This window comes from Spermophilus citellus (assembly GCF_964194105.1).
Source record: "Spermophilus citellus genome assembly, chromosome: 2".
Taxonomy (NCBI): Eukaryota; Metazoa; Chordata; class Mammalia; order Rodentia; family Sciuridae; genus Spermophilus; species Spermophilus citellus.
The window spans coordinates 24,438,985-24,452,568 of NC_138183.1; the positions used below are offsets into that span (position 1 = coordinate 24,438,985).

The 13,584-nt window shown below is 47.0% G+C and overlaps 1 protein-coding gene across 7 annotated transcripts in view; it reads left to right on the forward strand.

Moving 5' to 3' along the window:
* Nucleotides 1-13,584, forward strand: part of EPB41L4B (erythrocyte membrane protein band 4.1 like 4B) — a 136,527-nt gene that overhangs the window by 39,324 nt on the left and 83,619 nt on the right. For all 7 annotated transcript variants that reach the window (XM_081267834.1, XM_081267837.1, XM_081267835.1 and 4 more), the window contains exons 3-5: nucleotides 9,993-10,035; nucleotides 10,864-10,942; nucleotides 12,965-13,009. In XM_081267834.1, coding sequence (XP_081123960.1) covers nucleotides 9,993-10,035; nucleotides 10,864-10,942; nucleotides 12,965-13,009 — 167 coding nt within the window. The remainder of the gene's footprint in view (nucleotides 1-9,992; nucleotides 10,036-10,863; nucleotides 10,943-12,964; nucleotides 13,010-13,584) is intronic.

A 13,584-nucleotide genomic window follows, 5' to 3' on the forward strand; every position in this document is an offset into this window, starting at 1 on the left:
CAGTGAGTGATCTCCACAGAGCTCAGAACCACTCTTTGGAAAGCAGCAATGACTTCATAGTCCCCCTTCCCAACAAGATATTTGGGTTTCAATGATAATTAACTCAGTTATCTAAAAATGTTGGTTGAGGGCCTGTGATTCACTGGGCCCCATTCTGAGCATTGTGGATAAAAGTGTTGATCACAGATGGTGTAAGGATACGAGGGGACAAGAGGAGGCAGAATTAAGCGAGGAAGGGTAAGAGGAGGAGTGGGTGCTGAGGCAGAGTGTCTTGAGGCAGGGGTCCCTGGGAAGGCCTTCCAGCTGGACACCTGAAGCTTCTCATACCTAAAAGACACTTATCAGTTACCTCTGGGGGACCACATGTGACAGCTGTTAGCTGCTCAGACTGGTGTCTGGCCATTGGGGCTGCTGGAGATGCCCCACCCTGGGGTGGGCTATAGAGTGGAATCTGGAGGGAAAAGTCCCTGGCTGTAGTGCCCCCTGGTGGTCCTCCCAGGTGGTGCCCTGGGCATCCACCTCTGTACCTTAGCACTTCCTGTCTGCTCTTACCCCACAGTTGCTGCCACCTTGGCCACATGGTCCTGATTCCTTCCCTGTCCCTCAGTTGGAGACTCTCACTGTGGCCCTGGGGGGATGCCTCCCTGTTTTTTGTCTCTGCCTCCCCTTCAGTTCTGCTTCCTTGGAGTTGAGCAGCCCCGGACCCTGCCCTCTGGCCTCAGGACTGTCCTTCACATCCCTTGGAGCCTCTGTGTCTCAGTTATTTTCTTCCCCTGGGCAACCTCAGGATTCTAGCTGCTGACCCTTCTGACTATTCTGGGCACTGTTTCCTTTCATTTAAGCAAATCTGACTCAGATTTCTTTTGGGGACTGTTATCACTCCCAGATCCAGAATTCCGCCATTCCCAATTTCATAGTATTGTCTCTTGATTCCGCCTTTCTGGCCCCTCTCCTTCTGGTCTTGGCTTTAAGGGACCCTTCCTGTCTTATTCCCATTTCCCAGCCCCCTCTTTCCCTCACCTTCCTCCCTGCTGAGCCGAGCCTCAGCTGTCTCACTGTGTCCTCCCTTAGCCCTCGGTTCCCCTGCCCCCGTGTCTGTTCCCTGGCCGCCCCTTCACACGCAGGCCCATCTGTTTTCTCCGTGGCTTCTCCTGGGCTGCCAAGTGGTGCCGGAGAGTCACTGCTGTGCCTTTTGGCATCAGCAGAGATGACAAGTTCAGCAAAGTCCAAGCCCTGGACCGGTGCTTTGAGCCTTGCCAGCCCCCCACGGGATGCCAGGTGCCCGCAGTTCCCTTTCTAGGGAAGTTCTCCCACTGAGCCACACCCCAGCCCTTCACAGCTCCTCTAGTCCCCACCAAGTCTGTCCAGCAGCTGTTCTCACCTCCTCTTTTCTTGCCCTGTACCTCCAAGTTTCTCTTTCTCTCTCTCCATCCTATCTCAAGAGAAAAGAGTCTGTCTATTCCTGCGCTTTCTCTCTGTACCTGCTGCCATGGTCCCATTTCCAGCTGCTTCCTGAGCGCCACAATCAGAGTTCTCTCTCTGCTCAGTATCCTCCAGCTGTCCCAGCATTGGGCCCCTTCAGCCTCCTCCCTGAGCCGCCTCTCCATTCTGCCTTCTGTGTGTCATAAAGCATGTGCTGTCTGTGGCTTCAGAGTATCTATAGCCCTGGCTCAGGAGTTAGGTCTGGACCCTGTTCCTGGCTCTGCTGCTGACCCATCTGGTGGGCTTAGATAGGCCACCTTTTCTCCCTTGGCCTCAGTTACCTCATCTGTGAAGTGGGGTTCTTGGACCTGTTTTCTAAGAGCTTTCCTGGTTCTTGGGGTCAGTGACTCTTGAGTCTGAGGGGGGTGGAGCAGGTGCACTTGCCCCTCTAGTTGGGGAGGAGAAGGTACCACTATTATTTGAGCAAGTGCCTGTTATGTTGGATGCATGTCCCATCACCAGATAACCCCTCTTCATCCGCTCAGCTTCCCAAAGCTGTGGATGTGACTCCATGGCCAAAGGCTTTGCTGTGAACCTCTACTAGTGTGCTATCACTGTGCGTCAGGAGGGATGTTCCCAGCGGGACTCAGGCATCCTTCCCAGGTTTTGAAGCCTCTCCAGCGTCTTGCTCTCTTGCAGCGGCAGGCAAGAGGGTGCAGGAGCAGCTGCCAGGACCCTTCCTGTCGTCCTTCAGCTTCTCAGCCACATCCTGGCAGTCCACCCTTCTCTCTGTGTGTGGCATGAGCTGTCCCCCTCCCTGGAATGCCCTCTCGCCATCTTCAAGCCATCTCAGCTGTCCCCCATTCATGAAGCATGTCTCCAGCTCCTAGAGTGTTTTCCTCTGTGTAAACCTGGAGTTTATTTGCCTTCTGTGGTGGTTTGCTCCCTGGCCTCAGGTCTCTTATTTGAGTATATAAACAAAACTTCATGTCGAGGTCCTAAAGCTTAGGACTTCCTTTTCTTAATTTGGTGACTCCTAGGAACAAGGCAAGCAAACTGGTACCTTCTACTTTAGCCCCGGAAGGGACCTTGGGAGAGGCATTTGTCAAACCTTTACATCTTCTGGATAGTGAAACCAAAGCCATTAGACCCTGGCAAGTCACTTAGTAACTGGTACAGCTTGGACTCAAACCCAGGTTTTGTGATTTCACTTGTATGTGTTCATTCTAGTGCACTGTGCTCTTGAGTCTGTGCCTATCTGTAAAGTGGAGTCACACCTATTTCACAGGGAAATTGAGGAGCCCACAGTGGGTTAATGGATGAGAATAGATTTGTAGTATGGGTTTCTTAGTATATTTTGTGTTGCTATAATAAAATACCTGAGGCTGAGTACTTTCTAAAGAGGTCTACTTAGCTGGATGTGGTGGTGCACACCTGTAATCCCATTGACTTGGGACTGAGGCAGAAGGATTGCAAGTTTGAAGCCAGCTTGGGTAATTTAACAAGACCCTGTCTCAAAATAAAAAGGGCTGGGCTAGGGATATGGCTCAGTGGTAGAGTGTCCTGAGCTCAATCCCAAATACTGCAAGGGAGAAAAAAAAAGTCTGTTTAACTCACAGTTTTAGTGGCTGAAGGACCAGGATTGGGTGGCCCCATCTGGTTGGCCTCTGGTGAGGGCCTTCTGACTATATCACAACATGACGGAGAAGCAGAAAGGGAAACGACTATATGCAGAAGGAGCCATGTGCATGGGGTAACTTTGCTTTACAATAACCCAGTCTTTAAGAATTAATCCAGTCTGGAGAGACCTAACCCATTCTTACCAGGCAGGCACTGCCTTCCATAGGCCCCACCTCTTATTTTATTTATTTGTTTTTTATGTGGTGCTGAGAATCGAACCCAGGGCCTCACAGATGCTAAGTGAGCACTCTACCACTGATCCACACCCCCAACCCTAGGCCCCACCTCTTAAGGGTCCCACCACCTCAACCCCACCACACTAGGGACCAGGCTTCCATCACCTGAACCTTGGAGAGACAAACCACACCCAGACCATAGAAATCTCCTCTCCGTAGCTGGGCAGGCTGCTAGGGGCCAGGGTCCTCACGGGTGGGCACACTGAGAAGGGTATGGTAGCTGGGACGTGTGAGCCTGTGCTGTGTAGGGGAGAAATGGCAGCACATTTAAACAAGACCCCTTTGGGAGAATCTGCTGAGATGGCTGATGGGGTGACATCCATTTTCACAGGGCCTGGGAGGTGATTGGATGTCATAGAGATGTATCTGGGGAAAGCAGACTATCAGATGGGAACACAAAAGGAAACCGTTCACTTGGCCCTTGGCTTACTGCCCCACAATTGAGGCTCTTTCCTATACATACACCCTCATGTAGCCCCTGACATGAGGACCAGCAGGTAGTGGCAGGGCTTTTGGCACAGCTGTCTGTATACCCAGCTTATACCTCCAGCTCCCTGAAAGAGCCAGGCCTGGTTTCCATAGTGCCCTGCCCAGCCTTGAAGCAACCGTCAAAGCCTGTTGGCATCATCTATTTTTAGCAATTGGAGCTGGGACCTCATGTTTCCTTTTCCTTGTTAGAAGGGAAGGCCATCCAGGGTCCCACTCTGTGGCTCTCACTTTGGTGTACCTCAGAGCAGGGGCTGGGAGTCTAATTTGCGTGTCAGAGCTTGCTTCTCCAATGCCAAGGGCTCTGGCCTCCATGCCCCTCCAGCTTTCACACTGTTTGGTCCTGGTAGCTGCTGTTTACTGAACTCCACCCTGAACCAGGCATTGAATTAAGGGCTCTGTATAACTCTTATTTAACATTCATGACTGATCTGTAAAGCTGGCCATAAAGCAGACCCATTTTACAGGTGACAAATTTGCAACTCAGAGACATTAGGAACCTAGTAAAGGTTAAAATAAGGACACTGCCAGAACTCATTCCATTTGGTCTCATTCCAAAACCCAGCACATTCCACTGAACTGTTCTGGTTTCATGCTGTTCATGGCATGTGCGCGTGCACGTGCATGCACGCACGTGCACGCACGCACACACACACACACACACACACACACACACACACACAGTAGGAAAAAGCACTTTACAGCTTTGACTTGGAACTTACCTAAGGCCATGCTTTGTAGTTGCAGACATTGCCCCTGCCTGCCACATTTCTGGTGGGGGACACAGAGACAAGTAGTCCCTTGGAGTATGTCATGATCAGTTGCCTAGTGGAGGGTATCTAGGCCTTTGTGTAAGCCTGGAGGAGAGACTGTTGTGTAATCAACAAGCCGATGTGGTAGCAGAGAAGAAAGTGAACCCTGATGTGGTCCCCAGAGTGGGAGAGGGGTTTGCCACGTGGTGCTCTTGGGTGGGGGTAATAATAACAATCCCACCAAGCTGGAGTCTCCCTCCTCTTCTTGGGGGCAGGTGTTCTTCAGGGTTGATGCGGCCACCATAAATCTCCTAAGCCCCTTCCCAATAGGAATAGGGAGCATTTTATAGCAGTACATTTGCAGCAAGGAAATCAGAAAAAATAATTGAGCCTTTGAAGATTGTCACACGTTTTTTCCTCTGGGCTTTGCAGCATAGACCCTGGGCTGCACATAGATGGTAGCTCCTGGAAAGGCTTGATGGGTGCCACAGGGACTCCAGCTCCCTTGGCTTCGCTCTGCTTATTTCTTGGAAGGTCACCACATTTGCTGCTTGTACAGAGGGCTCTGCTGAGTGTTCCTGCCATTTCATATGTGACTGTAGGAAGAAAAGGAGCAGGGCTGCCAGTATAGCTTGTGGGTAGAGCGCTTGCCTAGCATGCACCAGGCCCTGGGTTCAATCCCTAGCATCACAAAAAGAAAAAAAGGAAGAAATGAGTAAGTACTCAGGGTCGGAAGAGGGGAAGTAGGAGAGTGTAAGTGCTGTTGGTGGGATCTGTGTTACCTGAAGAAAATCAGACCTCTCATTCTATCTGCTTGGACAATTTAGTACAATTCCTGCAGATACTTAGTTGATCCTTCCAGAGTGTTGGGGCAGCTCAGCTAATGGCTGAGGAAGCTCAGGCCCTTGCTCGTGGCCATTCACCAGGGAGTAGCAAAGCTGGGACTTGAACTCTGGTCTGTTCCTCCTTCCCTTGTAGTACTAAGAGGTGTCAGATGGCTCAGTGCCATAGGCCTCCAGCAGCCCATCTGAATGCTGGCAGTGAGAGGCCAGTGAGTGTTTCCCTGCTCACATGCAAATATCAGTGTGGAATGGATGGCTACTGAAGGGGTCTCTGCAGTGGACTTAGACAAACTCCCAAGGAAAAACCCCAAGTAGCTGTGAGTCTGTGGCTTCATCCTGGATGGGTAGAGAAGGTGGTTTGTACTGGGGAATCCTTGAGTGGTGGTGCCAACCCCAGTGTGGGTTGGAATCCTGCCTCCCCTCTTCTTAGGGACTTACCTCCCACAACCTCTTCAGAGCCACCTCCATCTGCTCTGAGACCCAGTGAGGTGACGAATGTGACACAGTGGACTCCAGAAGTGCTCCTCCCCTTCCTTCTCTGTTCACCCTTTAGATACGATTACCTCTTCAGGTTCCTTCCAAATCTATTGAACCACAATCTAGATGCTCTTTATAAGTCAAGAAAATCTACGGGTACTAAAAATCCTCTTCTGAGCGCTATCACTCGGGCTTAATGGCGAGGGCCCTGGGGATATGGAAACAGGGATTTCCGACCCTCTTGAACTCCTGGGCTTTTCTCAGGCAGCGTGGTTCCAGGGCTTCTGTGTAGACCATTAAATTCTCCATCCAGCCTGTGTGTGTCATATTTCCTGGGCTGATGTACTGTTAGAACAGATGGGCTTTGCCAGGATCATCTCACACATCTTGATTTATGGGAAGGGCTTTGCCAGAAGGACTTGGATGACAAATTCAGATCAGAAGCCACCTTGCTAACTGTGTTTGAGTTAAACGTCTTGCCATTTGAACTCAGAAGTGCATCTGTCTGTCTGCAGTGACTGGTTTAATGGTCTGTTGAGAGGGCTGGAGCCATTTACCTTGGCCTTTACTGACAGGTGGCCTGGTTATATTTAGCCAGGACACAGGTGAACATCCCAGACGGGTCCTGCTGCTACTGAATACAGTCCTCAAAGCCGCACATAGGTTGCAATTTACTGAATGCCACATCGGGCTTTCATTGTCCCAGTATTCAAGTGACAGGGGGTCTTGTGGGATAAAATACGTGTGATCAGCCCTTGGTGAGCTCCTGTAGCTGTGAAGAAAGTCAGGTCATTTTGAGCTAGTTGGATACAAGACAGGTTTTATCATCTCTAGTTTTAGGATTGTGACTGGGTTTCTTATACCTCTGATGTGAGCCATCAAAATCCACTCTGGAAACCCCTGAGGGGTCAAGGAGCTTCAAAATGAAGCCATTTTCTAATGTCTTTCTTAGCTTGGTGAGCCCCAGGCTTTTCACAGACCTACATGCTGATAGGTCCTGCTTTGGGCAGAAAGGGTGGAACCCAGCCCCACAGTGGACAAGCCCCACTAGTAGTATAGCCCTACAGTAGAGCTGTCTGCTGCCCAGAGGGACAGCTGGCCTGAGGATCTAGCCATGATCTGCCTGTATGATAACCCTAGCCACAGACATTTGGCCACTTTGCCTCTTGGAGTAGCCCATAACAAACCTGAAATTGCTTGAGATTTTGCAGAACTCAAAATAGCTATTTTCAGAGGGTTTGTAGATGATTTGAGATCATCAGGGCCTCTTCCGGGGTAGGAGCTGATGCAGAAAACTTCAGTACTGAATATTTAATGGACACACTAGGAGTTTTTATAAAATATGGATGCTCTGAGACTCCTGTTAATGAGTTTTGGGTGAGATCCGGGTGTTGACTTCTTGAAAGTTTCTCTGATGATTGGCATACACAGCCGGCGTTGAGAACCTCTGCCAAAGAAAAAAGCCACATGGATTGGACTTGGGTGGAGATTAGAGTTTGACAGGGGAGAGGAAAGGTGGGTGTCAGTGTGGTCTATTCAGCATTAACGGTAAGGAGATTTGAGAAAGAAGGAAGGAAAGGGGACAAACTCCTCTGAGCTGTGAGCCACGGGGCTGCTGAGACAGTCTGGTTGCAGGGAGAACTTTCTTTACATGGTAATGGTGAATTCATTTAAGTACAGATTTAGTCATAGCCATTAGCATGATACATAGCTGGAGAGAAAATATGTTTTTCTTTTTTTAGTATAGGGGATTGAACTCTGGGGTACTTAATCACTGAGCCACATCCACAGCCCTTTTTATTTTTGTTTTTAAAATTTTGAGACAGGGTCTCACTAAGGTGCTTAGAGCCTTGCTAAGTTGCTGAGGCTGGCTATGAACTTGCCATCTTCCTGCCTCAGCCTCCTGAGTCACTGGGATTACGTGCCTGCACCACCGTGCCTGGCAAGTAAATATGCTTATATCCAATCTGTCTCCCCAGAGCAAAGGGTGGGGTTATCAGCCTGCTTGAGTATAGCAGTGATATCTAATGCTCATGAGGCAAACACATTGTCAAAAACTGCCAGGTGGGCAAATGATAAGTGAATATAGAAGTGACAAACCAGCCCATCCCCTGCAAATAATCATCTCATTAAATTAGAGAGAGAGAAGTAAATGACATTCACAGCCCCACTATCCAAAAACAACCCCTATCCTTCTGGATATATCTTGACAGAAAATAATAATTTCACATAAATTGAACCAACCTGATTTTCTCCCTCATCTAACATTGTGCTATGGCTCTCTTGCCACCTATCAATAAATATAGGCCTACATCAGTTTTAAATAGTATTTCATTACATGGATGAGCCATTTTTTAATCCGCCTTTGTTGATGGACATTTAGGTCATTTCCAATTCAGAGCTTTTAACAATGAGATAAAGCATCCTTTACATGAGCCTTTGAGATATGCATCCTGCTGCGGTGATCTGCTTCTTTTATTACACGCTTGCCTAGCCGGGAGTGGAGATGACAAAAGCCCACGTTCTGCCTCTCACTGCTCTCAGGCTTATTGTATTATAATTCATCTGTTATTTGCTTTTGTGTTTCCTTGCCCCTCCTCCCATGCACTCATAAGGGGCTCTGTGGTTCAGGGTAGAGTACCCTGGACTCATTTAGCCCCGCCCTTTCTCATTATTAGAATATACAGAGCTTAGATTGCTTCTGAAAGTCCCTGGCTGTCAGCAGAATGGCCTCTGGTTCTGAAGAGCTGGCGAGAAACCCACTCCAGCTGTGTCACTCCAACTGATTTTCTAACAGTGAGGTTCCAATGTGTATTGAATTTGCTTAAAAGTGATGGGTTACATCCCTAGCTTGCCTCACTTAAAAAATAAATCATGCTTAACCTGTATTTATTTCTCAATCTAATAATGGAGTGCCTAGAACCACACCTGTGCCTGTCTCAGGCAGTACACAAATGATGGGGTGCAGGGTCCTTGGCCTCCAGGGGCTGTGTTCCAAGGGGCTCACAGTACAGATGGTCCCTGACTTACGACGGGTCGCTGTCGGGAGGGTGTGAAAGCGATATGCCTTCAGTAGAAACTGTACCTCCGCTTTCAGATGTTGAGCTTTCACGGGGCTAACGATACTCGATAACAGTAATCTCTCCAGGTCCTGGGCAGTGGCAGCAAGCCTCGGCTCCCAGGCAACCACACGATCACAAGAGTAAACAACCGATAGTCAGTCGAGAGCGTGCTGCGTTGCTAAGCTCTGATGTGCAGGAGGTTGGATTATTAAATGCAATTTCAACCTACAGTGTTTTCAATTTACAATGAATTTATCCAGGCATTGCCCCATCATAAAATGAGGAACATCTGTATAATGTTCCTAAATATAGCTTTCCTTGGGAAGCCGCTGAGCTTCCTCAGAACTGTTGTATCCTCAACTTTGCCATTATAGAGACACCTTTATTTGAAGAAAATGGTTTTGCAATCTTTAGATGAGATTGAAGTAGTTCTCCTGGTAAAAACGAGAAGTGGAAATTCTGTCATTGGCCCCAGCAAAATCATCTTAGGCAGATTCCTGCCTGTTTTTCCATCTGTGGTGTGGGTCGATTTCCTGGCCAAAAAATAAAGAGACTGTGAACTTTTTGGTTCTCTAATTTCAAAGTTTAGGGTGACAGAACTCCAAGGCTGAGGTATGATGGGGGATTATCTGCATTGTAGCTTGTACTTTTCTCTAGATTATGGAGACACAGAATTATTGGAGAAGATGATAATGTGAAAAACTCAAGGAAAAGGCAGTCAGTTGGTGGTTCCTTGCATTCGAAGGGACTTTACAGATCAGTTAAGTAAGGGGTTCTAAGTGCTTCCAGTTACCTCTTTGAAAGGCTTATGAAAACGGTGAGCTTGCTTACTGAATAATGCCCTTGGGTGCACAAGTGCAAAGTTTTCAATTCCACATCAAACAGATTGTAGATCCCCACCAAAGAACTCATGGCCTGACGGAGCCCCTGGTTTGGGAGGGTAGGACTGCCAGGTTTGTAAAGGGGGATAACCAGGAGAGCTTATAACCCTGCCGATGAACTGCTCCTAAATGAAAACCTTTTATTTTCTTTCAGCACTGGCTGGATCATTCCAAACCCATAAAAAAGCAGATGAAAAGTAAGTAAACAGAATTTAGCCTTCTTGTGTATTCCTTTAATTTGTGGATAAATTCCTTGGCCAAAGTTTTGAGGGTCTTAAGTATACATTGTAACTGGGAAGCCTTTTTTTTTTTTTTTTAAGAATGGATTTTAAATGGATGATTCTTAGTTTCTTAAAGCCGGCCAAAGATGAGAGCTTAACATTTGAATTTGAGTTTTTAGTGAATGTTTAAAACCCAGCTATGTTCTCATTTGAAATCAGACACCTCTGCCAGTGAGAACTGACTAATGTACTGTTCAGAAATGTGACATTGCACCTGCTAGATTCACTTCCTAATGAGTTACAAAGCAGGCTGGGCGAGTGGGCGGGCTCTTGGGGAGTGGGGTCCCGCCCGCTCACTCCTTTACAGGTGTGGTACCCATTTCTCTATGCTGTTTATGCTTGGGGCATTTAAAGAAATCTTTATTCTCTTAAAAATGCTGTAAGGTATTTCTTTATTTTCAGACAGCAGAACACTTTCCTTTAGCCCACTTTGTACTTTGTAGAAACATAGGCTATCAGTTTGGAGCCTCTCGGTATCAGAGGTAAAAGTAAAATGCCAACTCTTCGTAATTCATCTGGAGCCTTATGGTTTTCTGCCAGAATGAGGTTACCAGCTAAACTATCCTAGGCAACACGGAAGGCCATTTTGGTTTTCCAGACTGGGATTGAAAAGAATGTACTGGTGTTGTGTGCCCAGTTGTGCCCTCCACGTGGAGTGGCGAATGTGCTGTAGATTTAATGTGTTTTTCCTTTTTTCCATTCTGTGGGGAAAACATCTTCAACCCTCCGTCTCCAAACGTTTAGTTGGACCTGCTTATGCATTGCACTTTCGAGTTAAATACTATTCCTCAGAACCGAACAATCTCCGAGAAGAGTTTACAAGGTAGGACATAATGCAGAAGGTTCTGCCACGTAATGCTGGCCTCACGTAGAATTTGTAGGTCTTCTAAGTCATGGGTGTGCCTCTCTTTCCATCCACTTTCTGTACTTCTGAGCATGGGTTATTAGCATTTTCCCCTGGGTTTCTGTATTCTGTTGAAAATCCACAACTTTGCTTCATATGATATGTTTTTCCTTTAATAGAAATTAGACTTATTCGTTTCCTCAGGCCATGGGTAAAGCGAATTGTTGTTCTGTGGAATTTTATTTCTGTCTCAGTGACAAAAAGGGAGAGCAGATACTGGGAGAATGCTTCTCAGTCCAGAATTGCCTTTTTGTTTTTAAGGGGCTGCAAAATAGTCCCTTGATGGTCACAGTGAAGGCTACTTCCCTTTAAAGGCTCCTGCCCTAATTATGGCAGAGTTCTTAGAATCCTTTCATGTCACCCTTCAGCCTCACTGAGTTCTTATGTGTTGTGTCTGCCTGTGTGTGTCTATCTCTTGGACTTCAGGAGCAGCGTAGAAGCCAAGAGAACGTACATAGTGAGGTGTTCCCTGCCAGCTACCCTTCCCTTGGTGAAATTCTCCACCAGCCTTCTGCTTTTGATATCCCAGAGTCTCCTTGTCCCTGTTTCTTGGGTGATGGATTGTAGTGGTGACACATATGCAGCTGGGTAGTCCACGGTGATGGCCAGGAGCATGGAGATGACTTCCTAAGTAGTGCTTTAAAGACTGACCAGTGGTCACTATTGCCCCACTGGATGGGCCAACTGAATTTGTGAAGTTAGGCTTTCCCAGGGGAACTGGAAGTTCTGGCCATGTCGGCATTCGTGGTGTCTTCCCTTGATAGGAATACCCAGTTAGTGTCCAGAATTTCACAGGTGAAGTCGATGATGGTCAAGCACCTGTTGGGAAGCAGGAACATCCTGGAATGTACTAGAACCTGCAGTCGTTCCTCCCCCACCACTTGATTTCTGGGTCACCCACATTGTCCTATATTCATTCCACAGAAAGTGACAGCCCACATTGTTTCCAAGGTTCATACAAATTAAATTACTGGAGTTTTGTTCCTCCTCAGAGCTCTTTGTGAAACATGCTGCTTCTCGCTGTCACCAAAGCCAGTGGTTTTTAAGCCAGGCTGTGTGAATCAGAAACACCTGGGAGGCTTTTGAACAAATCAGATTCCTGGGGACCACTCTTGCATGTAGGATTCCTGACTCCATAGGTATGGAGTAGAGTGTGGGCAGCTTTGGTTTTTACAAAGCGCTGCAAGTGGCACTGATGCCCACATCCTCCTGGTAAACAAAAACAAAAACAAAAACAAAAACAAAACCTACTTAAGCCGTTGCATCTTTTTTTTTTTTTAACCTAAGTAAGCCTCACCTGTGTTATTGCTGCCTTCCTCCTAATTTTTTGTTCTCCCTGTAACCCATTGCAGTCTAATTCCAGGATCTTTCTTGTGTGCGTGTGCTCACATATATGTGGGTGAGTGTATGTTTGTGTGCCTGTTTTTTTTTTGTTTGTTTGTTTGTTTTAAGACGGTCTGCAGTTAGACTGCATCAGGAAGCAAAGCTCAGGCTGTTGATCACAGAATCCAGTCAGCTGCAAACTTGTTGATGTGATTCTGGAATCTGCCAGGTGGAGCTGGTGCAGCCCTAATCCAGTGGCTCCCCCTGCCTGTGTTAGTGGACACATCGCGTGCCTGTGTACCGAGTTCCATGGGCCTGTTTGGCTCCTTTCTCGAGCATCAGAGGGGTTGTGGAGGCCTCATGGGACGGCCCACTGTTCCATGTTCCACCCCACAAGTATCTTATGGACTCCCTGCATGCACTACCTAGTTAGGTTCTGGGATGTCTTCCTGGAGCCAGGAGGAGATGCTTCCACCCAAGTTCTCATTTCATCTGGACTCCCTTTGGACAATGCAAAACCCCAGGCTGTGTGCAGGGTGGGATCTATGATGGGAAGCTGGGGATTAGAGGTGACTGGGAAAGAGTTACCCTCTGTTGACTTTTGTATATGTTTGTCAGGTACCTGTTTGTTTTACAACTCAGGCATGACATTCTCTCTGGAAAGTAAGTATGCTTTTGTTCTAACTCTTCATCCAGGATAGATCATGATGTATTTCAAAATATTTCACTGTTTTAACTCTTTTGCCCTTGTTCCCTTTTCAAAATTCAAAAAAAAAAAAAGTGCACCAGGCATTGTAAAGTGAGTCTAATACTTGTATCACTGTCATTATCATCCTATTTTAAATGATTACTATATGGCTTGAAGCATTTCCAAGAGCATTTAATATCTTAAGTGATGTGTATTTGGGAATAATTCACTCCCTGATCACATCACTGCCCATTCATAATGGCTTTTTGTCATATTTGCAAGCAAGATACGTTATTAGTATGTATACACGTACAAGTATTTGGGTAGTCAAAAAGTTTCATTCGTCACCATCCACGTTGAAGTCTTGGAAAGAGGTTGAGTTCTGATTTGGATAGAAAGAGGCTTAGCCATCTCATCTCATTTCCTTTCCCATCTTAAAAATGATTTTTAAATACTAGGCTTCTGGCTATGCACAATGATTACTGAGCACAAGAAGCATTAGTTTGAAGTGGTTGATTTCGCATGCAATATTGGTTTATTTTAAAGATAA